Source organism: Haliaeetus leucocephalus, unplaced genomic scaffold, assembly GCF_000737465.1.
Source record: "Haliaeetus leucocephalus isolate CR32 unplaced genomic scaffold, Haliaeetus_leucocephalus-4.0 Scaffold373, whole genome shotgun sequence".
Classification (NCBI taxonomy): Eukaryota; Metazoa; Chordata; class Aves; order Accipitriformes; family Accipitridae; genus Haliaeetus; species Haliaeetus leucocephalus.
In genome coordinates, this window is record NW_010972809.1 from 3,345,498 (window position 1) to 3,371,231 (window position 25,734).

At 46.2% G+C, this 25,734-nt stretch overlaps 2 protein-coding genes across 7 annotated transcripts in view; one reads left to right on the forward strand and one right to left on the reverse strand.

Moving 5' to 3' along the window:
* GMPR (guanosine monophosphate reductase) overlaps positions 1-15,843 on the forward strand; it is a 43,895-nt gene extending 28,052 nt beyond the window's left edge. For both annotated transcript variants that reach the window (XM_010573179.1, XM_010573180.1), the window contains exons 8-9: positions 1,141-1,300; positions 11,335-15,843. In XM_010573179.1, the coding sequence (XP_010571481.1) occupies positions 1,141-1,300; positions 11,335-11,515 (341 nt within the window). In that variant the 3' untranslated portion in view covers positions 11,516-15,843. The remainder of the gene's footprint in view (positions 1-1,140; positions 1,301-11,334) is intronic.
* Positions 15,844-20,141: 4,298 nt separating this feature from the next.
* Positions 20,142-25,734, reverse strand: part of ATXN1 (ataxin 1) — a 226,459-nt gene continuing 220,866 nt past the window's right edge. For 4 of the 5 annotated variants that reach the window (XM_010573185.1, XM_010573183.1, XM_010573182.1 and 1 more), the window contains one exon: positions 23,824-25,210. In XM_010573185.1, the coding sequence (XP_010571487.1) occupies positions 24,680-25,210 (531 nt within the window). In that variant the 3' untranslated portion in view covers positions 23,824-24,679. Of the gene's footprint in view, positions 25,211-25,734 lie in introns of all 5 variants that reach the window. The other variant, XM_010573186.1, reaches the window with a different exon arrangement.

Consider the following 25,734-nt stretch of genomic DNA (forward strand, 5'->3'; position numbering starts at 1 on the left):
GGTTAGTTCCGGCTCTTTTGCTTTCTATGAAGTGAGGTTTATAACCCTGTTCTTTTGCCAGTTCTGGGAAGAAGTTGGGCAGGGGGGAGGCCTGTTCTGACACATACACATTGAAGAAGCAGAAAGCCTGAACAGGAAAATGCTTTGTTTCAGGGATGGTTCACCACCGGCTCATGAAAGAGTAAAAGCCAAGCTTTTCCATGCAAGACTAGATATGCCAAAATATCACAGGAGGAGCTGCTGGGAAATACTGGAAATCACAGCAGAAAATCAAGAGTGATTCCAGAAACCTTCCTGATCTTACTCCCAGTGGAACTGATTTCATAATTTGCAAAGCCAGGGGAGGTGGACAGACTGAACAGGCATGACTGAGTATTCAGTGTTATTCAGTATCTGGAACATATTTAGGAGTTGTAGCTATGGGTTAGACCTCCTTTGTGGTGCATGCGGAGAATCTTAGAACCCAGGGGTTGTGGTCCTTGGCCCAGAGCTTTTAAACAACAGGAACCAAACGCAGACCCATCCAGCTCTCTTTGACAAGGGATCACCCAGACTTACACTGAATACATATGGCTGGTTGACTTGAAAAATCCATCATTTCATTAAAAAATCTGCTTGTTTTATGTCAGTGTTGGGATGAGTATATTACATTCATGGGTATGCCTTCCTTCAGGGTACATTCCCACTCACCCCTTGTAGCCTAGAAAGGTCTTGAAGTAGGAGCTGTCCTTTGTACAGCATTGAGCTCAACAGGTTCCAGCCCTGTGATTAGGGCTCCTGCACACTGCCGTCACAGTAGTAGTTAATAAGGAACTGTGCTCAGATACTATTGTGAAGTAAAGGGTTAAAACTGAATTTGAAAATAAAGCGTGTGGGGTGGAGTTGAATAATCTATATCTTTGTCATCACAACAGAAAAGGAATCTTTCCATTTAAAATACCAGAGAAATACAATTCAGCATGTGTCAGTTCTTCAGTAAAGCATTTCTTCCAAGTTCACTGCATCCATTACAGGAGGGGACTTTCTGTACCAAACTATTGAGGGCTGGCTATTGTTTTTGGAGGCCACTGTGTTCTTGCTTTGTCTTTCACCCTTTTTCTCCCTTCCCTGCTTTCTTACATGTCACTTTGCTGATCACAGGAGCCGGTGCTGATTTTGTCATGCTTGGAGGAATGTTTGCAGGCCATGACCAGTGTGCTGGAGAGATTATGGAAAAGAATGGCAAGAAGGTGAAACTCTTCTATGGAATGAGCTCTGATACAGCCATGAAGAAGCATGCAGGAGGGGTTGCTGAATACAGGTATGAATTCCTCACAGGAGCAATTGCAGTAAGCCAGCCATCCGGTAACTTCTGGAGCAGAATTGTGCAAAAGGCATATGTTGGATACAGGCCCATGCCTCTATTCCCCTTTAGGAAGCTGTTACCAACACTTATGGCAGCAGATCTGAGGGAAGGATGACATCAAGGGGGAGACAGGGAGAAGGTGGTGGGGGGATGGATAGCTGAGAGCAACCATGTTCATTCAGTTGCAGCCAGTGCAGTGTGCTGTCACTGCAGCACTAGCTGTGTGGCCTGGGAAGTCATTAGGCACTGTTCTGACTTACAGGTCTCTCAGGATGCGTATGAATTAAATGCTAGAACATGTCATACCAGGCTGCAGTTTCTGGTCCTCTGCTTGTCCAGGTTAGGTGTCCTGTTGGTGTATGGGTTCTCGGCTGGCCCACATGCTCCCTTCTGTTTGCAGAAAGTGGGTGCTCAGTGAATTGGTGAAGCTCACCTGGGGTTTCCCCAGTACAGAGTTGAGTTACAGCTGCAACACTAATGAGGGCCCAGGACCACCAAAGCACTCTCAGTCACAGGCAGTAGCCCCAGGACTCCCTCCTGTATTTGTTGGGCAGTCTTCTTAGGCAGCAGAATCCTGCTGTACAGATTTCCCACCCCTTTTTGGGTAACAGAGCACCAGAGTAGTCCCAAATCATGCAGTATGCTGGAGCTTGGGTTTTGAACTAAAATCCTCAAGGGAGAGGAAAGGAAGACAGGCTTTGTAAAGGAATTTCTTGTCCATTGCTATTTTACTCCAGAAAGTGCTAAGAATTTTGACTTTTTGAAAAAGCAGATGACTCCAGAAAACCTCTGTGTTTTTCTCTTGTGAGTGGCAGGTATAGTCACTGCCCTTAGACAGTATGGTTCTTGCATACTTCATTAGAGAATGCTTCCTGTCTTACACTATACACTGGTTTATTGAGGGTTCGCTTTTGATACTTCTCCTCTGCTGGTGTAGGTTCAGGCTCTAGTCCCATCTGGTAAATTGCTGTTTGTAAGAGTCTCAGAGCCAGTGATGTTACCTACTGTTCCAGACATTCAGGATTGATGAGTTTTGTTGGCCTTGTCTGCTATTACTATTCCAGCATGTGGGTTTTTTCCCAACATGTCCAGCTGCTACCACGCTTACGAGTTGCAGCAGTGTGAAGGTGACAGTGCAGAATGTAAAGCAGAATGGGGTCCACAAAACAAAACAGAATTCACACTCTGGCACAGAGATGCTGATAGGACTACGACAATCCCAGACATCATGCTAGGTAGAAAGCATCTTTGATCCCACCTCCTGTCCTCCACCCTGACATAGGCTTTTGTGGTGTTTTTTGTCTGTCACTTCTGAAGAGTTAAAATTCACCATAAAAATGTGCACTAGTTCACCTAGCACTTTACAAAGTGGTGAGATACAGCCTATTTCAGAGCATTTACACCTGTCTCCTTTGGCCTAAATCATAGAATCATAGATTCATAGAATCATAGATTCATAGAAACATAGAATAGTTTGCGTTGGAAGGAACCTTTAAAGATCATCTAGTCCAACCCCCCTGCAATGAGCAGGGACATCTTTAACTAGGTCAGGTTGCTCAGAGCCCTGTCCAACCTCACCTTGGATGTTTCCAGGGATGGGGCATATACCACCTCTCTGGGCAACCTGTTCCAGTGTTTCACCACCCTCACTGTAAAAAATTTTTAAGGAAGAAAGGAATATAGATAATATGGAATATCTAGTCTAAATCTACCCTCTTTTAGTTTAAAACCATTACCCCTTGTCCTGTCACTACAGACCCTGCTAAAAGTTTGTCCCCATCTTTCTTATAAGTCCCCTTTAAGTACTGAAAGGCTGCAATAAGATCTCCCCGGAGCCTTCTCTTCTCCAGGCTGAACAACCCCAACTCTCTCAGCTTTTCCTCACAGGAGAGGTGTTCCATCCCTCTGACCATTTTTGTGGCCCACCTCTGGACCCGCTCCAACAGGTCCCTGTCTTTCCTGTACAAGGACTCCAGAGCTGGACGCAGTACTGCAGGTGGGGTCTCACCAGAGCAGAGTAGGTGGGCAGAATCACCTCCCTCGACCTGCTGGCCATGTTTGTTGTTATGGCAGCCCAGGATACGGTTGGCTTTCTGGGCTGTGAGTGCACATTGCCGGCTCATGTCCAGCTTCTCATCCACCAGTACCCCCAAGTCCTCCTCCGCAGGGCTGCTCTCAATCCCTTCATCCCCCAGCCTGTATTGACACTGGGGGTTGCCCCGACCCATGTGCAGGACCTTGCACTTGGCCTTGTTGAACCTCAGGAGGTTCACATGGGCCCACTTCTCAAGCTTGTCCAGGTCCCTCTGGACGGCATCCCATCGCTCAGGCGTGTCAACCACACCACTCAGCTTGGTGTCTTCTGCAGACTTGCTGAGGGTGCACATGATCCCGCTGTCTGTGTCACTGATGAAGATACTAAATTGTTATGAGCTCTTAGACTGCAATAATAATGAAGACTAAGGAAGCCTAGTGGTAGACATTGTGCAGGAGAGACCTGGAGACAAATGAAGTCATTAGCTTTCCTGGTCTGGCAGAAAACCCAGGCTCATTAAAAGAGAAGCCTATGTGAAAACAGGGAAGCAGAGAGCTTGTGGATGCTGGACTTAACCTGATAGTCTGTGCCTACTAGACAGTCTAGTTCAGTACTACTTTCTGAGGAAGACTTCTGAAGAGGAGAAAATCAGTTGGACATAGGGATAAGAGATGATAATAAAGAGTTTTTCAAGGGCAAAAAAAGCTTGTGATGAGTTTTGGCAAGTTTCAAGAGCATTGTTTTTGCAGGAAAAAAGAAATTCTTATAAAGCAAAAATATACAGTGAATACTGTAGTGTGAGGAGAACATGTATATCCTGGCAGATTGTTAAAGCCAGGATTCTTCTGCATCTAATAGGATGAGAGGGGGACAGGCATACCTTTGCCTTCTGCCTGAGAAGGATGTACATGTCTTTCCTGAGTGGAGTGTACCCTTCCTACTTTACGTGAGCCCATGTACCTCTTTTCTGGGGCTCAGATCAGAAGCTAGTGAGCAATGTGCAAGGAATTTTTTTTTTTAATCTCATATGGGGCTGCATCTGTACCAGTTAAAAGCACCACTATGTGCAGGATGTCTGGCTACACTGAGAACAGCCAGTGGATTGCTTAGGGGAACAACCCATGTTACTGGCTTTCTGCCTGGTTGACCTGCAAGGCTCTTTTGGCACTGCAGGTTCAGTGTGGTTTTGCTTTCGATCACAACTGTTTATTTGCAGAAGAGAGAGCTGCAGAAGAGCGAGCTGCACAAGAGACCACCTGCATCTGGACAAGCTGAAATGATGCACTAGTAGGATGTGCTGCATACCTCTGAGCTTTGATTCACTCTGGGTTCATATGCCAGTTCCCAGAAGTTTGGGGGCTTTTTTTGTCCCCCAAATCTGCTTGTCATCTGAACAAATGGTCTGAGTGGACAGCACTAGTAATTATCTTATAATTTAAAAGCGGCAGCTGCCAGTTACACAGAGGTGCTGGCAACCTTTTATCTGAACTACGATAACTTACTGTCCTTTGCTACCCTGTGCTTGTGTCAGCTGGAGTGTAGGGAAGGCCTGATGCTGGTCAGGCATGTAGTTAATGGCAGCTCCCTGAGAGATCACAGAGCAGCCCAAGCATGCTGCATGGATCTCAGTGCAGCAGAGTTATTTAGGGCCTGGCCACCACAGAGCTGGTGAAAGTTGCAGAAGTTTGAGAAAGGTTGCTGTACCAGTGGGCCAAAGGACTAAGGCAGCTGTTAAATTCTGCTCTACCTATTTAGGGGTGTGTGTGTGATCTGGCAACAAAATTTACTGCCAGTAGGAGAAATAATTGACGTTGATCCCCCTTAAAAATGAGATAAAGTGCAAGTATTAATGTCTTGTAGGAGTAAAGTATATACAGAAAACTGCTGTATTTGGCTTAGCCTAGATAGATGCTTTCAATTCCTTATGGGCAATACAAACTCTGTTTGATCCATAGCTGTATTTTGATTTGCATCCTGATTTTAGAGTCCCCTGGGAATCAAGTTCTGAAACCTCCTCAGCATCAAGGGAGCAGAAGCACAATCTGAAGTTTTTAGTCCCTGTTGAGATACTGCCTTTTTGTGTCACTAATAGGTAACATAGAAGGAGTCCCCCAGCCTACACTTAGCTACAACAGCTCCAAACATTAAAACTGTAAGCCTTGGCTGTTAACTGTGAAGGAGCCGATTCTCATCTTGTTCACATTGCAGCCACGACGCAGAGCTGGCTACCAATACCAACCTTGGTCTTGGTCTTGCTTGGCCTGTCCCAGCATGAATGTCACTGTGGTTTAAAAATAGCAAGTGTTACTTACCCAGCACTGTAAACGTGCCGGGCATTGAAGGGACGACTGGAAACAGGGCAAGGCTTTGCTTTGAATTACTGTTACAGGAAAAGTTACAGGAAGTTTAGTCACTTGCTAGTTTAGCTTATGGCAAACTTGAACCAGAAGGGTTCTAAGTCAGCATTTTAAATGCTGGATACCCCAAACAGGTCAAAGCAGTGGGACTTCTTTATATGCATTTAAAAAGCCCAGCTGTAAGTCTGTGTCAGTGACCCCAATAAGCTGTTTGGTCTTTAAAAGAGCCTGAGCACTCACGTTTTATTCAAGCAGTGGGGAGCTCAGTGTGCTGAGCCCCCTGCAGAATCAAACTACTTGTCACTTAACTTCATCTTCTCAAAATTACACATTTTGGCTGGAGAACCTGAGCCTCCAGCAAACACTTAAATTAAAATTGACAGGTAAGGTGAGATGGCTGTAGCAGGGTATGAAGTTGTGAGAGTAATTGTTTTTGTAATGAATATGTCAAGTTGATCCTACTTAATTTTGTATGAAATCTGTGTACCCAGTTTCATTACTTCTATGTCATTTATATATTGCTTTATTTTTACATTTTTACCTCCTTCCATGAGGAACATGTATCAGAGCTGGGAATTTCTGAAAGGCAATTACCACATGCAGTATTGCTCAGTTAGAGCCAAGCTGCTTTTGTTAACCCTTTTCAGATTTCACAGGTTTTGTGTGAACGCTGCAGTTCTACTGTGGTTGCTCAGCAATTCACAGCTGCTACTAAGCTGGGTTTTGGCACTTTATACTAACTGTAGGGTGCAATTTGGGCCACAGAGACAGAATAGCACCAGCAGCTGGCTGCTACTTACTGTCTTCTTCTGTATCCCAAATGATAGCCTGGAAGACCTGCCCCCAATTCCTGCCATTTCTTAAATGCTCCACTCATAAGGTTGCATTATGCCAGGGCAGCCTGACCCTTTTATCCTCATCCATGTTTTGCTGGGCTGACAGAGCACCATCACATGTGCTTCACCCCATCCACCCTGCCAGGATTCCCACCCACCGTGCGCATCCCTCCATGCCAGCAGCAGGCTTGAGCTGACCGGGAGTTACAGGGCGCACTGCAGATTGGACCCTGGGCAAAAAGTCTAAAGCAAATAGTTCTCCCCTTCTCTTCACCATTCAGTGGCTAGCAAGAGACATAGAGTCTCTGCTGAGAGCATCTGAGCACACCTTTCCCAGCTGTTGGGAGTCCCAAGCGCTCCATCTTCACCTTTCTTTTCTGAGAAAGGCTTAGTTTCAGGTCATAACTCTGGAAGAGACGTCAGAGCTGCAAATCCCGCAGCAGTTCCTGCTGACTTGCTTATGCAGCTCTCTGCCCAGTGTGCCAGCTTTTGTGACACCCCTGTAATCCATGCATGGCCTGTGCGCAGCATTTGTTGCTGGCAGAACAGTCTCAACTTGGGGAGTTTTTACTTAGTTTCATTTATTGCCAGCTAACACAAACTTCTTATCACTGTTGGGAAATTCAACAAACACCTAAGTAAGCACCTTTTCTCCCCCTTTTTCAGACTCCACTTAAGCCAGACACCTCTCTTCGCCCCTGCCACGTCTCAACTCCCCTTACTTTCACCACAGGTCACACTCGGTCTGTCCCGACTCCTTCAGTGAGGTAGGGGGTGGCACAGGACGTTGTGGTTATGTGTGTAATGGTTTCTGTCTGCCACTCCTCCTCCTTACTGTGCCTGCTCCATTGTGGGTTGTCCACAGCCACAATCCCTTTGTGGCCGTCTCTGCTCTGCCATGGGTCACCCAGGGACTACCGTCCCTTTGGGAGTGCACACCTTCAGCACGGAGCACCTCCTTTCGAGAGTGCATCTCCAGCTGCATGGCTCCTCAGCTGTGTCCACATGTGTCTCCTCTCCCCGTGGCTGCTGCTGTTTCTTAAATACACTTGAGCAGAGGTGTCCTGTGCTCCCCTGACTGGCTGAAGTTTTGGTGGCTCGCACCATTTTCAGAGTGAGGTGGAACCATCTCTGTGACTGGCATGAAGCAGATCATGGCCTTCTCCCACACAGGTCGCACTGGCAGCCCTTGCTACCCTAACTCTACCATATATGCCCAACACAGCACCCATGTGTGTAGTAATTGGGTGCTCATGTAAACTAACTGGGTGCTCACACATTAACAAATTGGGCGCTCGTGCATGTCCTAACAGGGTGCTTGGGCATAAATTATTTGGGCATGCATGCATGAACTAATTGGGCACTCATGCATTAATTTATTCAGTACTCATGCATGAACTAATTTGGCACTCACACAAGAACACAGCAAGCCCTCAATTTATGGCCTATATGGCACTCCTCACCTCCACAAGGCACATACTGAAGAACTTGGTCTTGGTTGAATGTTAATCCATTATGAACTCTTCAACAACATCACAATCTAAATGTGCATCAGTTATAAACTCCACTCTTCCTCCCTTTGGACCAGGCAGTAGGGATTAATACTGTAACAGTACACTTACTAAAATGTCACTCCTCCACCCTGAGCACCACATTAAAGGGGTTAACATCCCAGTTTGGTTATATACCCATCACAGACCCTACCCCTGGACCAGACTACAGTGGTTAATAGTGCAACAATGCATGCATATGCTTACTAAAATTCCGCCCACTCTCCCCTGGGAACCAGATAGCAGGACTCTGGGCAACATGATCGGTTACAAACTACCCCTTTCCCCTGGGGACTAGAGTATTGGGGTTAACATTAACACAGCCTGAATATATACTCACCACAAACTTCACCCTCTCATCCTTGTGGACAAGACTATGGAGGTTAATATTGCAGCAGTCTGAGCACATGCTTATTACAGACTTCACACTTTGTTTCTGCAAAATACATAACCCAGAAAGCCCCAACAGTTTGAATACATACCCATTACAAACTCCACTCCTCACCCCTATGGACCCCGTCAGGGTTAACATCATCATAGTCTGAATACTTGCTGCAAAGTTTAGGACCTGTCCTTTCAAAACAACCAACCAAGAACATAATGGCAGGTCAAGTTATTCACTGTGCTTTAGCATAAAAGCATATGATTAAGATTGTACAAGCAAAAATTAACACCACTGTTAAAGATACCAATAGGGTCATGAGTTCAGTAGCTGTAGGGCTTCACTGACATCCAAAATCGGGGTGTGGGGGGTGTGTGTGAACAGTGCTCACATGCAGCGGTGTGGGCATTTCCCCATTTGGGGAAGAAGATAACACAAACAAACAGCTTCACTGTCTTGGGATTTGCTCCACAGCCATAACAATAAGAACTGAGCTCTGACTTTTTTGCTGCGCTTGCAATTGCTTAACTCACAGCTCTAGATTTATGTCCCACTTCCATCCCACTTCCACTCCTTCTTTTCATTCTGGAACATCCGTTACTCCCAGCATGTATGTTGGGAGCATGGAGAATTTTCAGCCCTTTTTGACACTTTTTTTCCAAAGGTGAACATAAAACTGGACTCTCAGCATTTTCCATGGAGCTAATCTCGCACCTCTTTTCCAGCATGCTTCCCCCAGTATGGTATCTATAGGTTACTCCTCAATCAACAGGACATTGCACCATCTTATCAGCTGATACTAGAGGAGCAGTAACAACTGTAGCTGTCAGAGCTTTGGGGCTGTGAAGTTAGGTGTTCACCACTTTTGTAGGTTTTGGTCTCTAAAGCCAAAAGTAGCATCCCACAAGCTCCAGCTTCCTAACACCACCATAGCCACTGCAGGGGCATCTCTCAGGGGCAGTGGCTGTGCGTGTCCCACATTTCTGTAATTTTGCTCGGAAAAAAGGACCGCCAAGTGTTCACGCTCTCGGGAGCAACATTTCCATCTCTGCAGGTCTGTTGAACCACTGTAATTGGGGCTGCCTTTGTTTGCAGTCAGCTGTCTACTATCAAAACCCTGCACCTTATGCCCCACATGATGCTCAAGCATGAATTAACAGGGCACTCATGTTTGAACTGATGGGTCATTCATGCATAAATTAATTGGACTCTCATGTGTGAACTGAAAAGGCAGTCATACATGAATGCAGTAAACCCTGCATTTCTTGACCAATACAGCATGCAGAGCTCTTCAGAAGGCAGGATCTAGTAGGTAAAATTGGCACTGGTTTCCCCAAATCCCAGACATGCACTGTCTCTCACAATCTCATGGGAAGCTCTCCAGAGGCTGAGCTGAACCTCCTGACTTTGACTGGAAGGAGGTGGGCATGGCCAAAAACCAAGCTGCAGAATGGTAGCATGACTACTTTTGTGTTGTTTTGTGGGCCAGGCCTTCTTTTCCCGCTGGCGCTTGAGCTGAAAATAAAAACCTGTGAAAGCCCAACTGTGCAGGCCCTACAACACACCCCTGAGCCCCGTGCAGTCTGCTAGATGGCAGTGGTACATAGGTTTTCCATTGGCTGCTTATTACTGTGTTTATTAAGGAGTTTCAAGAAAGAGTCAATTACTCATCAGATGTAGGGAGATTAATCATGGTTCCTTATTCACATGGAATATTAACACTTCTCCTTTATTGTCTCCTTAGGGCTTTGACCTCGCATTTAAACTAACAGAATGAAATATAGCCAGGCTTACGCTGAAGTACCTCCACATAGCTGCTGTTGTTAATGATTTGCAAATGGAGCCTCCAAACGGGCATGCCCTTTCTTTCTTATGCTATCCCCTAGACAACATGTTTAAGGGAGAAGTAAATAAAGCCACATTTACAACAGTGACAGATCTTGCCACAATTTCTGCCTCCATTTTGCAGGGGAGAAGGAGAATAATCTCCTTTCCCCTCCGCATTTCTCTTAGACCCCCCTTCCCAAAGCGTATGTCTCCAAAGGAGCTAGTGTGCCATGCAGAACAAGCTTGCTCTAAAGCCAAGTGAGATCAGCTGGTGATTGGGGCACTCCGCTGCAGGAGGAATTGCTGAGCATGAGGCTGGAGAAGGAGTGAAAGCTACTTGCCCGGATTCTTCCGTCATGTAACTCTTCAGATGTGCTTTTGGGACCAGTGCAGTCTGTGCTGGCATGCGCTCGTACTTGACAGTATTCACAGCACTGGTATTTTTTCTGGCCTTTTTGCCTGGCTCTGAACTGTGCTAGCTTACCTTTTAGCTTCAGGGGACAGCTCTGCAGTGGGTTTCTGTAACAGGTTTTTCACTCCATCATCTCTGTGGGCTCTGGAGAATCAGGCTGGTAGGAGACAGCTGGAGCATTTCCATCTGCATCTTCTGGTCAGTAACATGGGACAGAGCCCAGGGGCTGTTCCTTATACATTAAAGCTTGCGGCTCTCAAGGTCAAATTTACTTTTCAATAAACCTGGAAGCTTCACTTGCTTGTAGGCAGATGGTGGAGGGGAGGAAGGAGCAGATCTGTAAATACACGCATGGGATATTGGAGCATCTACAAGATTTGTCTGCTTCTAGTTCCTAGTATTGGTGGTGACTGGAGTTGAGGCATTTCAGTGCTTGAGAGCACCAAGCAGCAACAGGCAAGCAAGCAATAAAGTTGGGGGGGATGTTTGTAAACTGCAGCATGCAGAGTATTACGCTTCACATTGCTCCAGTAAACACACTGTTACATTTTGCATTTAGACATAAATGCAGTAACCGATCTTTTCTCCAGGGCTTCGGAGGGCAGAACTGTGGAGGTACCGTACAGAGGGGACGTGGAACTCACCATCCTGGACATCCTTGGGGGGCTGCGCTCCACCTGCACCTACGTGGGAGCTGCCAAACTCAAGGAACTGAGCAGGAGAACAACATTTATCCGGGTCACCCAGCAGCACAGTCAGGTCTTCTCTTAGCCCGGGACTGGGGTCTGGAGAGAGAGGGGTGGGAGAGAGGAGCAGGAAGGGCTGCGGTTTTGTTTTGCTCTCTCCTCCATGTTGTCTAAGTGGCAAACTCCTCCCTCTCTCAGAATGGCAGTGTCATAGCCATTGGAGGGGCTATGACTGGGATTTGGAAGGGGAAAGTCGTGCTATTAACACAGTGCCATTGGTTCAAAATGCAATAGCTTAATCTTTTATTGTTGTGCCTATTTTATTTTTTAATCATCATTTCTTCACCTGTTTTTTTCCCCCTCTGATAAATAGCTGTTGAAACCTCAGTTAACAAGGAATTGGCTTGTACAGACATGGCTGTTATGCCTGCACAGATTCCCTTTTTTAAGACTGACCTGGCAGTGCACCCTCCAGAAATTGCAGGCTGGTAGAGAAAAAGATGCAAGGAATTGTGTGGAGAAATCAAAAAATCAAATTCTCTTAATCTTCACTCTTGGCAAAAGAATGAATGTTTGTGGCATGGCTGCCAACCTGCAGAATATCAGAGGTGGATGGTGGATGAGGCCTGGCTATGGGTGACTTCTTACTGTGATGATAAAAATGCCGGGTCTCTTTCACTCTCAGTTTGCAGGGCTGGTACTGCCGTTCTTACTTAAATCTCCCTAGTCAATGGACTTGCCACTTGAGAAAAGCTGGCATTGAATGTAGCAAACCCATGCTGCCCCCCTTGTCCCCATCTGTGGAGATCATTCAGGAGAAAACGTCTCAGAGCTTGCCTGCTTTTTCGTGCATGCAGTTATTGAATTACCTGGGTTCCAGCTTTTACCTACTCTCTGTGAACAGATTTTTTAAGACATTGAAACTCAGCAACAGTAACCCCACCAAGAAGGGGTTTCTCTGCAGCCCTCCCTGTTCCCTTGCCTGTTCATATCCATGTAGCAAAGATGTAAAAATGCTATGCTCTGCGTTGTCTGTGGCCAGGTGAATGAGGCCAGAGGGATCAAATTCACTTTTGGTTATTTGGTACCACTCCTTTGCGGTCCTTGACACCATGAAAAGCAAAAGAGAGCTTTCAGCAGAATAGCCTGATTGCAAGCCACTGGTGGGCTAAGATGGAGTTAAAGCATTTGCTCTTAGGGTAGTAATGAATGTTTAAGACTCTGGGTAACACTTCAATAAAGTGTAATGGCCCACTAATTAATTGATAAATCACAATGAAATTTCTTTGGAAATACACATAGCATCCACATGAATACTACAGTAGCTTGTTATGATAAATGATGTAGAAGTGAGCACCAATGAATTAATAATGCTTTGCCACTTACTTTAAAGTGCTGCTGAGATCGTAATATAGCTGATGTTACTTAAGTACTTCAGAGTCTTACTTTTCCCTCCGTAGCTATCTGTGGAAAGAGGCAGGGTTCCTTTGAAAAGCAAAAGAGTCATCCATAGGAAGAGGAATAGCAAAGAGAAACTCTAAAATTAAACTCTCATGCTGGACTGCTCAAAAAGCCATGCACAAAGATTGATACAGTTGACCATGCTGAGGAGCAAATCTAGGTGACAAGCTGATCCCTGGTGATTTTGAAGTGTGTTGTGCATGTTAGAAAAAGCACAGAATATCTTCTGAATAGCCTGGTATTTTAAATGCCTTCCATTTAACATGTAGGACATAATTCTTAATTGTGGTATGACCCCTTCCTCTGCTTTGGAGGTGAATTAGGTTCAGGTTATGCTTGTGCTGGCTTTAAGGACCATTTGTCCTGCCCACATATCATAAAGGAACCTGAACTCAGAAGAGGAGCAGGCCCTGCGAATAAAGGACCTGATCTCTATTCCCTCCAGCCTGAAAGCATCACGTTAAGAGGATGCCAGGCTTCCTTACCACAAACCCTACCGTGGGCCACATACTGCTCTTACCTGCGCTAAGCCCCGAGTACAGGCAGTATTACTACTCGGCATCAGTACGGCTGTAGGAGGTCACCGTTCCTTTAGTTAGGTAATGTGAGGGTTAGGGGTACAAAGGCAAGTGAACACTGCCGTCAGGAGTGGGTTAGACTGTCACAGCGCAGGCCTGACCGCAGGGGTGTCTCCACACTCGTGCCTTCATACGTGGGCAGTGCAGCAGTCTGCTGGTCTCACACCTACTCTCGCTAGCGCTTTTCTACTTTTTTTAGCTACATTTCTAAATGGGATTTAAGAAATACATATACTTATAAAAAATATATATTTGTAAACATTTTTAAAAAAAGATCATATGCACACTGAACAGAGCAGCTTCGTGACATGTCTTCGGAACAGTTTCTTTTCCAAAGGGCAGAGGCTGGGGGCAAGGAGGGGGGGCTGCCTCTCCGCAGGTGTGGCAAGCATGGAGCCTCCTTCCCAGGCAGGCTGCACGCTTCCACAGCCAGCCTGGCCTGGGGCCACTCTCACGCCCGTTTTCCTTCCCCTTTCGCCCACACCTCTGACTGACCAGTGATTAATAGGGAAAGGATGGGGATAAGCTAATCTTAAATTGTCCCCTGGATTCTCCAGGCTGTCAATGACATTGAGACTAAGAATAGTTACTGATAAAAGCTTTGACTTAGGGCATTTAGTTTTCTAATAGCAGCTTTTACCATCATTTTGATAAGCAGCATGTTTTCTTTCTATTTCATTTTCTCCTTCTCTCTCCAAAGTGAGCAGGAGAGAGAAATCAGCTGCAGAAAGGCTGAACTGGTCGCATGACTGCCTCTCACCCAAAGTTGTATATGAGTTTTGTTCACGGATAACCCTCAACCACGTCAGCGCTCACCATTCACCACTGTACATGTCCATCTCTCAGACAGGCTGCAAAACGGAAAAAAGACAAACTTGAGCCCTCCTTTAACACCCAGTCCTCTGCTCTAGTAGTTAGTTGCCCTCATCTGCACTTAGCCTCAGGTCCTGTGCCCTGCTCAAGCCCGCTGCCACTGTCACAAGGAGCTGGGGCAGAGAGGGAGCTGAGGGCACGCTATGCCTGGCAGGATGGTCTGAGCAGAGACCACAACCACTGACAAACGCCACGTGCTATTTGCGGATCTACCTCACCTGCACATTTAGCCGGGTTTTTTTGTTACTTGTCCTTCTGTGTGAAGTGTCATTCATAAGCACTTAGTCTTGGGTAATTGTGCATAACCTGGTCTTCTTTAACCCTACCACCCCAATCCCAGCCTGTCTAGAGGAACGCTGTGAGTGTGATAAGCTGCACTGTAGGCCAAGTTCATGCCCGCTTCCCCCAGCTGGGCAACTGTTGAGCACCCAAGAGCAATGTTGAGGTTTGGCCCACTGGCTCCGCAGGGATTTAGTTTAACATACCAAAGACCTACAAGCAGGGATGCTGAAAAGGGCAACATTACATCATTAAAGCAATCCCTGCTGAGCGTGTCCACCTCTGCCTTCTTGAAATGTAAGGACAGCTAAAACACCCCGTGCTGCTCCCAATCGTATTCTGGAGTCACCTTGCTGCAGTATGTTTTGCAGGGTGGGCTGGCTGGCCTTCCTGCCCACGCAGCTTGGCTTACCTGAACTCTCTCTGGGGAGGAAGGTTTTGGCAGAGCAGCAGCCTTGCTCGCACCCGAGTGACTGCGTGGCGGCTGCGGGGAAGCGCACGTGTAGACCTCTTTGTAGGCATGAGGCCAGCCTGTTAGAGGAGTGGGCCTTGAGCCAGCATCCTGCCAGATGCAAAACAAGCCACGCAGGTCTGCTTTCTCTGAAAGAAACAAGTGTACGCTTGTGTACGCTGCCCCCCCCAAGGTCATTGGCACAGCCAGCTCACCCCCATCGGCCATGGGGCAGGGGCTTTGGCTGTGGTCTTCTCTGCAGCTTGCCTCTCACCTTAGGGCATGGGGGTGGTGGGTGAATGTAGGATGGGGCCACACTGTAAATATGAAGAGTTGTAAGCAGGGGCAGGAGGAGCCTCTGCTTACGTTTGGAGGAGCTTTTCCCATACAAAGGGTGCCTGTATCTTCCTTTCAGCTAGTCAGTAGCAGGGGGAGATAGGATGGAGGTGAGCAAGAAACTTAGCAGCAATTAGCCAAGCCCCACCGTGTTGGGACAAGGGCTGGTGTTTTCCAGTCACGGGCACATTGAATTTGAAGCCTTTTCTGAACCAAGCACTCCCTGGTTTATTGAGCTCCACTATCTTGAACAGACTTGGCTGCTACAGCTTTCTGCCAGTGTCCATCACTGCCTCCTATCCCTCCACCCGGGGGATATTGCTTTTTAGATGCTAGTATCACTTTTATACCAAAACTTTGTTGGAGCCAGGAGGGCTTTTGCAACTAGAGCCAGGTTTGGCCTTGCTTGTGTAGAAGCGAGAAAAAAAAAAAAAAGCCGCCAAGGCCTAAGAACAGCAGTTTGCCTTCTGCAGCAGCCAGAGCTGGCAGGCAGGAGAGGGCCAGGCCCTTCCCTGCGGGCTGGCAGCTGCCTGGGGGCAGATGGGCCGAAGCGGATCTCGGTTAGATGCTGGCACAGCTCTGCACCCCTGAACACAGCATGGATCGCCCCCGTGCAGCCTTTGCTTCGCTTTGAGGTCATTCAGATGTTTAAGCGAGCCCTCCCCAGCATTTACTTGACACAATGTTTACTGGTTAGTTTTCATACCTAACTAATTCAGAGTCCAAAACTCCTTGGTGTTGCCTGCGATAACTGTGAAGCGCTTCTGCGCAATCGGCCAAAAAGAGCCGATGATGAGCATTTGATGTTTTCCTGCCCCTCTCGGCCCTGCCGAGATGGCGATGACGAGTGCTGCCTCCCCTCACCGGTAGCAGCCGTGCGTGTGCAATGCCTCCGGCGCATGTGGCACCATCGTTTGACGTGTTCAAAAGTTGTAAATGGAAAGTTTTTGTCATGCAATAAAGAGCTTCACTCTGATGGTCTGGAGAGGGTTTTATGGCCACGGATGGGTACGTGTGTGTTTCTGCGTCATCGTGAATAAAAGCAAATGCTCTCGGGCGGGAGAGGAATTAAATTAGGCAAATTACTTCCCTAGGAAAGCTCTCTCACGTTCAGTCATAACGCATAAAGACAAAACACGCATTTGCAATTGGCACTGTTATTTTATTAGTACGAGTATACTGAAACAATAAACTTGTACTGGTATACAGACAATTTCTTTAAAACAATTTTGTTCAAATTTTGAATCAAACATTGTTTTATTATAATAATGAAATAATTTCTACCTAGAAAACCTGCAAGCACCATCAAAGAAAGGGACCATAAAATTCAATAAACAGACGCGAGTGTATCCTACAAATAGACACACCACCATTAGAAAATAGAATATGAATTCTTCCATTTTTTTAATATTTGTTTTAAAAAAGCTAGTGCAAGTACAATATTTTACACTGGAATTACAGAGAGTATGCACGCATATGGAAAAAAGTTCTCCTGTCACAATAAAAGCTCTTAACTATGTCTGTATGCACTTAAAATCTTCTCCTCTTTTCAATAAGGTGCAAAACGTTATTCCCTCCCTATTTCTCCTTTGTACTGGCCATGTCAGCTCAATTTCTCCCCAACACAAAGCTGTGATATCCCTTTTACTGGGCCTACACCAGGAACTACACTGGAAGTGTGATTTGCAACAGCCCTCATTAGAAATACCAGAACATTTAAAAAAAAAAAAAAAAAAAAAAAAGAAGACCTTAAAAACTACTGCTGTAGAATGGCTAACCCTTACCCCGGCACGGCCAAGCGCCGCTGCCGGCTGCCGGGAGCGGTGACATAGCTAGTACAAAATGGTTTTCAGTAGCTCACCCGAACTGAAAAAGGTTGGGAAATCCCCCCCCCTCCCCGCCCCGTTTTGTAACACTGCGAAAAGAACAGTGTTCAACAAGTTAATATATTATTCCCACAAAAAAAAAAAAAAAAAAAAAAAAAAGCAAATACATACATTAGTGAGTTTCAACATTAGCTGACTGTCGTGAAGAGTCGTATCTATGCCTTAACAGATTAGTCACTTCGCTAAGAGGCCAGCCCGACGGCCAGGCAGAAGACACAGACTGAGCCACCCGCAGCCGCCCCGGCCCGTTTTTGCCCTCAGCTACACAGAGCCAAACCCGACCGACTTGGAGAGGAGTTCTGCAGAGCGTGTTCAGAGGGAGAGTACGTGGGTCCTGGGTTTTTAAAGCAAACGCCAGGGCGGGATCCCCTCGCCGGCGGGTGGGAAGGGGCAGAGCGGCGCTGCCCGGGGATCCTCCGCGCCAGCAGAGGATCCGGGCCCTGAAGTTTCTGCTCGTCAGCAATCCCGTAGTACAGCAACGACAGCTTCAACGAGTGACTAACGCTCGCTGCAAACAACACTTCCAATGCATATACCTACTGCGTGGTCGAGGGAAAGGGCACAGGAGCTTTGACCGCTCAAAATAGAAACGAACAAAAAAGAAACAACCTCGGATGAAGCCTCCATAAAATCCTCAGTGGAAGACTTGAGTCCTTTCAAGCTAACGACAAGAAAAAAACTACAGAAACCTTAGAGACTGTTATTGTATAAATACTACCTGTTGGCTGAATGCACTTCATCGTAACGCAACTGGGGCTGGTTTTCGGAGCGCCCGGGGGTCACCTGGACAGGGCGAGCGTTTCTGCCCCGTGCGCCTGTGGGAGCCGAGGCTTGGGTCGCCTCCGGGGAGGGGGACGGGAGCAGCCTGGAACCTCACCCCCTCTGCCCTGCCGCCGGCTCCCGGCTGCCCAGCTCGATCTTTGGACAGGAAAAGGACCCTCTCCTCAGAAACCGCTTCGGGATCCTCTCCGTTTGGCTCCCGAAAAACACCGGTCTCGCCATCGGCCAAGACCGTCAGTGGGAAGGTGCGCGGTGCGAGCGACTGCTCCCCGGCAGAGGCGGGGGAGAGGGGGCAGCGACGGGGGCTGGAAGGCCGGGTCGCCTCGGGCATCGCTCTGCTGCTAGCGCTGGGCTAGGATCCCTTGTCGTAAGCACTTCTTGCTCAGGGTTCTACTCTTTGGGTTTCGTCTGGAAGTGCTGAAAAAAACGTGGAACAGCATCCCGGAGAGAGGGAAAAAGGGGGCCCCAAAAGGCTTCAGGCGGGAACCAAGCAGGTCGTGCTCAGCCGGCAGCGGCCCTCCACCCGAGGAGAGGGGCTGCCGCGGCGCTGCCGGACCCGGACCCGGACCCGGACGATCCCCAGCAGGGAAGGGCTCCCTCCGAACCGGCCTTGCCCTCTGGGCTGCCAGGGGCTCCCTCGGCGCAGGCGGGAGAGACTTAAAGCCAAAACACAGCTGGGGAGTGAGACTCGACTTTCGCACAGTAGCCACCCTTTGAAGTGCCCTGTAGCTGCACTCGAGAATTGCTGCTCCAAGGTGTATTTTCAGCACAGGAATAAACAGCGTGAAGCAAGACTCCATTCCCCAGAAATGGGACCCATGTAATACGAACAGAAAATTAAGCACAGTTGTTCTTTAAGAGCCTTTTAAGTAATAATTCTTCCTGGCCAAAGCCAATACAAATCAGATCATCTAGACATGACATTTTCTATATACAAAAAACATGTAACTTTCAACCTTTCTCTGCTTTTGTATTTAAAAACTTTTTTTTTTTTACAAACAAGGTATGAAACTCACTGTTCAAACAGAGCCATCTCTTTTTCAAACACTGAAGGAATCATTCCAACATTCATTTTTCTTTTGTGCAATTTTTTTAAAACATTACCTGTACTCCTCAATGTGAGTGCTTCAAAAAAAGTTTCTATTTTTAATAAGCTTCTCAAATTAGGTTTACATCAAAAAATATTCCCACAAGGTATAGTGCTACAAGAAAAGATCCTATCAGTAAAGGTAACACATCTGAAGCGAGGTCGTCTATGTAAAAGAAATTGAACTCTGGAGTAGAGGTGTGCAACGTGTTTGGAATTTCCCGATCGACACAAAGCAAGGCTGTCCTCAGGACAGGGAATCAAGTGGACATGTAGGCATATGAGTAAAAAAAATTTCACACATATTTATTCGTGTGCAAACAGACACTTCTGTCTGGGGGTGGGTGTGTGCGCACGTATGCATATCTGCATCAACAAATTCTCATTTTGCTATGTATTTCAGGATGGGGGGGGGATGGGAGGGTTGGATAAACCAGAGGAAAGGAAATTACTGCCTGCACTCTGGTGGTGTGTTCATTCCCCTTGCTTTTCACATCAGCACTGGCCAGAGCCCAGAGCGGACTCTGCTGTTACCTGTGATGATGGGGAGGGAAGAAATGGAAATTATTCGTACGAGTGCATGTCCCATTTTGCCATTTGTCCAGTTCCTGGGACAGCAGAAGTGTTTCAGCAGGCCAAATCCCCCCTGCCTGCCTGGGGCTTCCGCCCTGGCGAGCCTGAATGAACCCCGAGATTTTTCCAGCTGCCTGAGTAAGGTCAGGATCTGGCCCTGACTGAACCAAGCTTCAATTTCACAAAGATTTATACAGGTGCGTCACAGCAAGCTCCCGAGCAGCCTTCGGCAGCCAGCCCGGACCTCCCATAAGCACGTGTATAAGTGTTTGCAGAACTGGGTCCCAGGACACGCAGAGCACTGTGCCAAGAGTCCCCCTCTTTGAAATAACACTATTAGTGTTTAAAAAAATTGAGGATTCGCTCTCCTTGATACAGGCTTTTTTTTTTTTTTTTTTTTTTTTTTAGCAGTTGCAGGTATTAACAAAATTTCACCATTTCCTTTTTTACTATTGGCAACACACTTTAAAGTAAAATAAATCTCTACAGAGAGTGAATTTTCATGATAACCAACAGCTACAGTTCGCGCTGAGCCTGCTGCTTTTGTATTGCAATCTAAGTGAGATCTACAAAGTTCAAACCGCGAGATGCAGGAAATCCAAACTTGTCTGTAACATTGTACATCCCTACTCCAGAGCAGTAAAAGTGCTGCTTCTGGTCACATCAGTGTACCACACATATGCCAGCCCCATCCCTGAGTAAAAGGTGTGAAAGGTTTCTAAATGTTCCTTGATTTAAGGGAAACAAGAGTAGTGATGTCACTTCCCCACGCCGAGAAAATGACGGGAACAACAGGTCGAACGAAGCGACAGCGGGATGAAGGAATTAAAGGAATAAAAAAAGGAACATGTGTGTCCCCCTCCTCCCGAGGTCTGCATCTTCGAGGGAAAGTGAACCCAAGGGCAACGTACGAAATGGTAAAATAGGTCAACAGTGACTCCGATGTGGGTCTCGACCAGAGGACTCGAGGTAAGTGACATCAAACTCAAATTCCCCATGATGTGGCCCAGACAAACTGAAACAATGCCTAAGTTAAACACTATAAGGAACAGTCATTTATATATATAGATATATAGATAGATTAGATAGATAGATAGATAGACAGATAGATAGATATTTTTTTAGAAATCCCTATAAAGAGGTTCTTGTTTTATTTTTCTTTGCCCTGACTAATTTCTTGGTGATTGTATGCGTTTCATTGTAAACTAAACAGGCTTGCTACAAAAAGAAAAAAAAAAGAAAAAGAAAACTACTGTCAGTTACTATTGCAAAGCGGACGCTGCGCAGAAGCAGCGGCTAAACCTCCTCCTTCGGCTTCGCCTCAGCATCTCCATGCCTGTGAGTGGCATTTCTGCACGCGCCCGGGGATCGATGGCACTTCCCAGACATGGGGACTCACGGCAAGGGATGCTCGGAGCCGGGGGGAGAGGCAAAGCCCCACCTTGCAAAGGACTTGGTGCCCAGGGGGACTTTTCTCTCCCTGGTAGGAGCCAGGTCTCGCACGTGTGCTGTCCAGGTGGAGGGCAGCATTCAGCCGTATGGCCGAGTGCTGCCCTCCGCTTGGACGGCACGCAGACATTAATACATCTTTTTTTTTTTTCTTCCTGGATCTTTTTTAACATCGAATACAAAAAGGGGTTGTGTTTCCCAGGGTAAGGGATGCTTGACCCTTAATATGTTGGGTTGTTGGTTTTTTTTTTGGTGGTGGTGGGAGGATAGGGACGGAGGTATTAATAGGAAAAAAAAAAAAAGGTAGAAAGAAAGAAACTATTCAAAAAAAAGAACAAAACCAGGGGAAATCAGAAGTGGGTATGAGATCTAGCTAACACCGCACGGGTGAGTCTAAGTTGGCACGTAAAGTATTGCACATCCTACAAAAGCCAAAGCATGGAAAGGGACAATTGTTTGGAAAGAACCAGTTATTTCAGAATTCCTCAGTCTGAAATACAAGCACAGAACTAATACATTCCTATTGCTCCAAACGTATTTTTTTATTATTATTATTTTTTATTTTTTTTAGTGTTAGTTGAATAGATCCAGTCAGTTTAATAGCCCCTGCTTCCTTATTAACCACAAATGTGTATGCGTATGGTTTTACTTGAGATTTTTTTTTTTTTCCAAGTACACGTGAAGTACGGAAATAGTGGTACAACTGTGAACTAAAATCTGTAATTCTTTCTATTCCTTTACCATCAAAGTTTAAAAACAAAACAGGAAACAAAACAAAACAATAAATTGCAAGTGCCCTGAGCAGAGTATATGGAAGATTAAGCAACTTCTCTGAGCAGAAATATTAACAAATAAGCACTAACTAAGCAGTGTGACTGTGAGAAGAAACCCACTCAGCTATTTGGTAGCCTGCTGAGAGGTTAATAAAATTCAAGGAAATTCAAGAAAAGTTTCAAGCTATTTTAAACGTATTTCAACTTTTTGGTGCACCCCAGAATATGGTATAAAAACAATTAGTTCTGGTGTGAGCTAAATTTCAAGTAACACATAACAGAGTCAAAGCTGGGGTTTGGGGTTAACATTTCTTCTCTTAAATAAAAGCACTGTATTTTAGGGGAGAGGAAAAACAAGATTTTAAATAAATTTGTTCACTTTAGGTTACTGCGTTTCTAATGATGGACTTTTATTTCCGTTTCTCCGTATCAGTACAGCTTCTTCAAAACTACCTGAAGGATGCGAACTCGCCAACCAAAACTGACACGAACGCTTGCTCACGTAGGGCCCAAGCTCAATCCCACTGAAATCAACGGGATCTTTCTAGTGGCAGCAACGGGCTTTAGCGCTCAGCCCCGAAGTACTTCATACTTGCACCTCGCCGAGGCTTGTGCAGGAGGCTGGGTGCACAGCACCTCAAAGGATCCGGCCCTGCCTGGGGAAAGAAAAGACTGAACGGCATGAAACCCCCCCATCCTACTTGGTTTGTACCAAACTCTTGAAATCTCGCCTTTCCAATGGAAAACGATGCAATTAAAATAACAAATAATAATAATAATAAAATAACAATAGGTTTGTTTTCAAAACAAACAAACACCTTGCTTATGTATAGAAATGTTTCTTGTGGAAAACTCTCTCAGCAAGTCTGAAGAAAAATTCTCAGAGCTGTCCCAGTAGGACCTGGTTCTGTGTGGCAGATATGGCAGAAAGACCAAAAATGAACTTTGAAAGGAACGTAACCCTATGAAATGGCCTAGAGCGTAGGCAGGTTAGTGAGTAATTGCTACATTTGTTTATGCTCTTTCAGACCCCCACAACCCACAACATTATTAGGTAAAAACTGCAGGAATACCACACAAATGATAAACTCAAGATGTGCAAATTGCAAGATTCTTTAAAGTCCATCTTTTTCAAAAACACTGGACAATGATTTTTTTTCTCCTCTTTCCTTTTTCCTTTCTCTTATTTTTTTTTATTATCTGTCAGCTCGCATATGCCTTTAACTCTTTCTCAAGCATTAAAGTTTAAAAAGTGCCTCCTATTAAGTAGTCCTTTGTGGACAATGACTGTCACATACTAGTTCAATAATTCACATTCATCCCTTTGAAACCACATTAAAACTTTCAGCATCTTGCCTGTGAGAAAACTTTACATAGTTGCATGTAGTTACAGTGTTGAAGAGATTTGTTTGTTTGTTTGTTTGTTGTTGTTGCTTTCCGAGCAGATTAAAGTGAGATACAGTACGTACTGAGTGTTAGACCAGGATGCTCAGCAATAAAGTGTGAACAGCATTTTAAGTGCTTAAAGACATTCTAGGTTCATCTTCAACAGCGAATTCCTGTGTCACACCGAAATTTGAAAAAAGTGGCACCAGTTGTCCATAATCATGAACTAAAAACAGTACTAGAGTTAAAGACAAAGATTTGCAACCTAACTGCAAACAATGGATGCCTGTGATCTCAAAGGGGCAGTATGCGTCTACCTTGTGGAAGCAAATGTCAATGGCGTAACCCGGTCGATTTGTCTAACACTGCACAAAAACAGGAGTGAGCCTGAGCCAGGCGCATCCACAGAGCCGGAGGCCTCCTCACGCACACCCACACACACCCAGGACACACGCACGCACCCACCCACCCACCCCACCGCCACGAAGGAAAACCTTGCAGGGCGACCGGTGCAAGAGTCCGTACAGCCTCCCCGTCTGCTGACTCCGGGCAATGGAACTGCACTAACAAGCAGAAAGGAAATGTTGGTGTGGCAGTTGCTTTAGGAATAAAAATCAGTGCAGTCAGACCCCATGGGGGGAAAAAATATATATATACATATACACACACACAAATATATATATATATATATATATATATATACTGTAGAGCCTTGAGTAAGAGTTGGCTTGTTGTTGAGAACGTCAGAGACTGTCCGATCCTTTTCAATAACACCCATGGGTTGTGTCCTCAGCATCCACCTGGGGTGAGGAAACCTCTTCACCAACCCGCCACAGAGCCGCAGTCCCTCCTCGGGACTGGCGTGCACACACACACGCACCCCTACACACACGCACCCCACGCGTGACATACACCTCTGCTACAGTTCCCTTCTCCTCACCTCCCCCCAAAAAACTAGAACAGGAACCAAAACAACAAAACGAAAACAAAAAAAAAAAGAAAAACAACAACGAAAAGAAAACCAAATCACAGCTGGACCCTGTCCTACACGAGGTGTTAGAAAACAGGAGCCATGACAACACATTCATTTCCACTAAGGGTGTGTGAAGCAGATACTGCCCCTTCTATAGCTCTCAAACCTAGTCACTGACAAACACTTGTGGAAAAACATATGCACCAGTCTCCTGCATAATACCAGCTGCAACTATAACAACAAGGTTATAACATAAACCTAAAATAAGATGATAACATGTAAATACTGGGTTATTTAGTCTACAGTACAGTAATCTGGATAAAAATGACAAGGGATAGCCTAATTTCCTTTCCCCAAACAACTTTTACTTTCCTACGTTGGATCGACCTTCAATGCAAATCTTAACCTCCTGAGGAATAAAAGAAGGCTTGGGAAGAGTCAAAGGTGGCTCCTCTTCTGATTTCTCTAGTTTTCGTGTTTCAGGGGCTGACCACCTCCTCTTCCTCGTTGCCGGGGGCTTGCTGGGTTCTGTTTTGGTGAGCAAAGGTGCTGCAGGCAATCCTATTTTGTCCGGAAACTTCAGTTCACCGTTCTCAGCTAACATCTGTGCGCTTCCCTGATTAATCCCGTTTTCCTGCTCCACATACCTGTGTCTACTTCCAGCTAGACTGTCATTCTTTGAATGCTTCAGCAAGATACTAGCTGAGTCCATGGGCTGGCCCTTTTTAATAGAGCCGTTCTTCAGGTTCTTGAGCGTGAGCGATATGCAGACGTCCCCCACCGAGAGTTTGGAGCATGGCAAATCAAAGAGCTGGCTGGTTCTCTCGGGGCAGCAGGATGACCAGCCTTGTCCAAATACAAAAAAAGGGTATTCTACCAAGACTTCCACGCTGACCTGCAGAAAGAGAGGGGACAACAGAGAGAGAGACAGAGGGAGAGAGAGGGGAGAGCGTGAGATCACCCATGTGCCCTCACGCACATGCACGGCAGGCGGCACTTGCCACGGGGGAGAGGGATAAAACAAATTGCAAAAGCGCTGTTCAGGTTCCGCAAAATCAGTACGCTGACCACCAGACTTCACGCCTATCCTTGTCACACGGGTGTTAATGGTTTCTCTGAGCTCAGCATTTCTTAGCACAAGACCTCAGCGGGAATCAAGCTTTACCTTTATCCAGCCGCTCAGAGAGGCCTAAGAGGCAAAACAGCTTCACCATCTGGCAAACTCAGGTCCCTGCCATCCCCTTGTGGTATCTAGAGCCTCTCACCCACATCTAAAGACACTTTCCAACCAGAGGATGGCTCAAGGGAAGCTCAGTTCTGACACACAATTTCCTAAATGACCATGGGAATGTCATCCTCTCCTCCACCCAAACAAGCATATACTTACCAGTGTGAAACGGTTGAAGGCATGCTGATTTC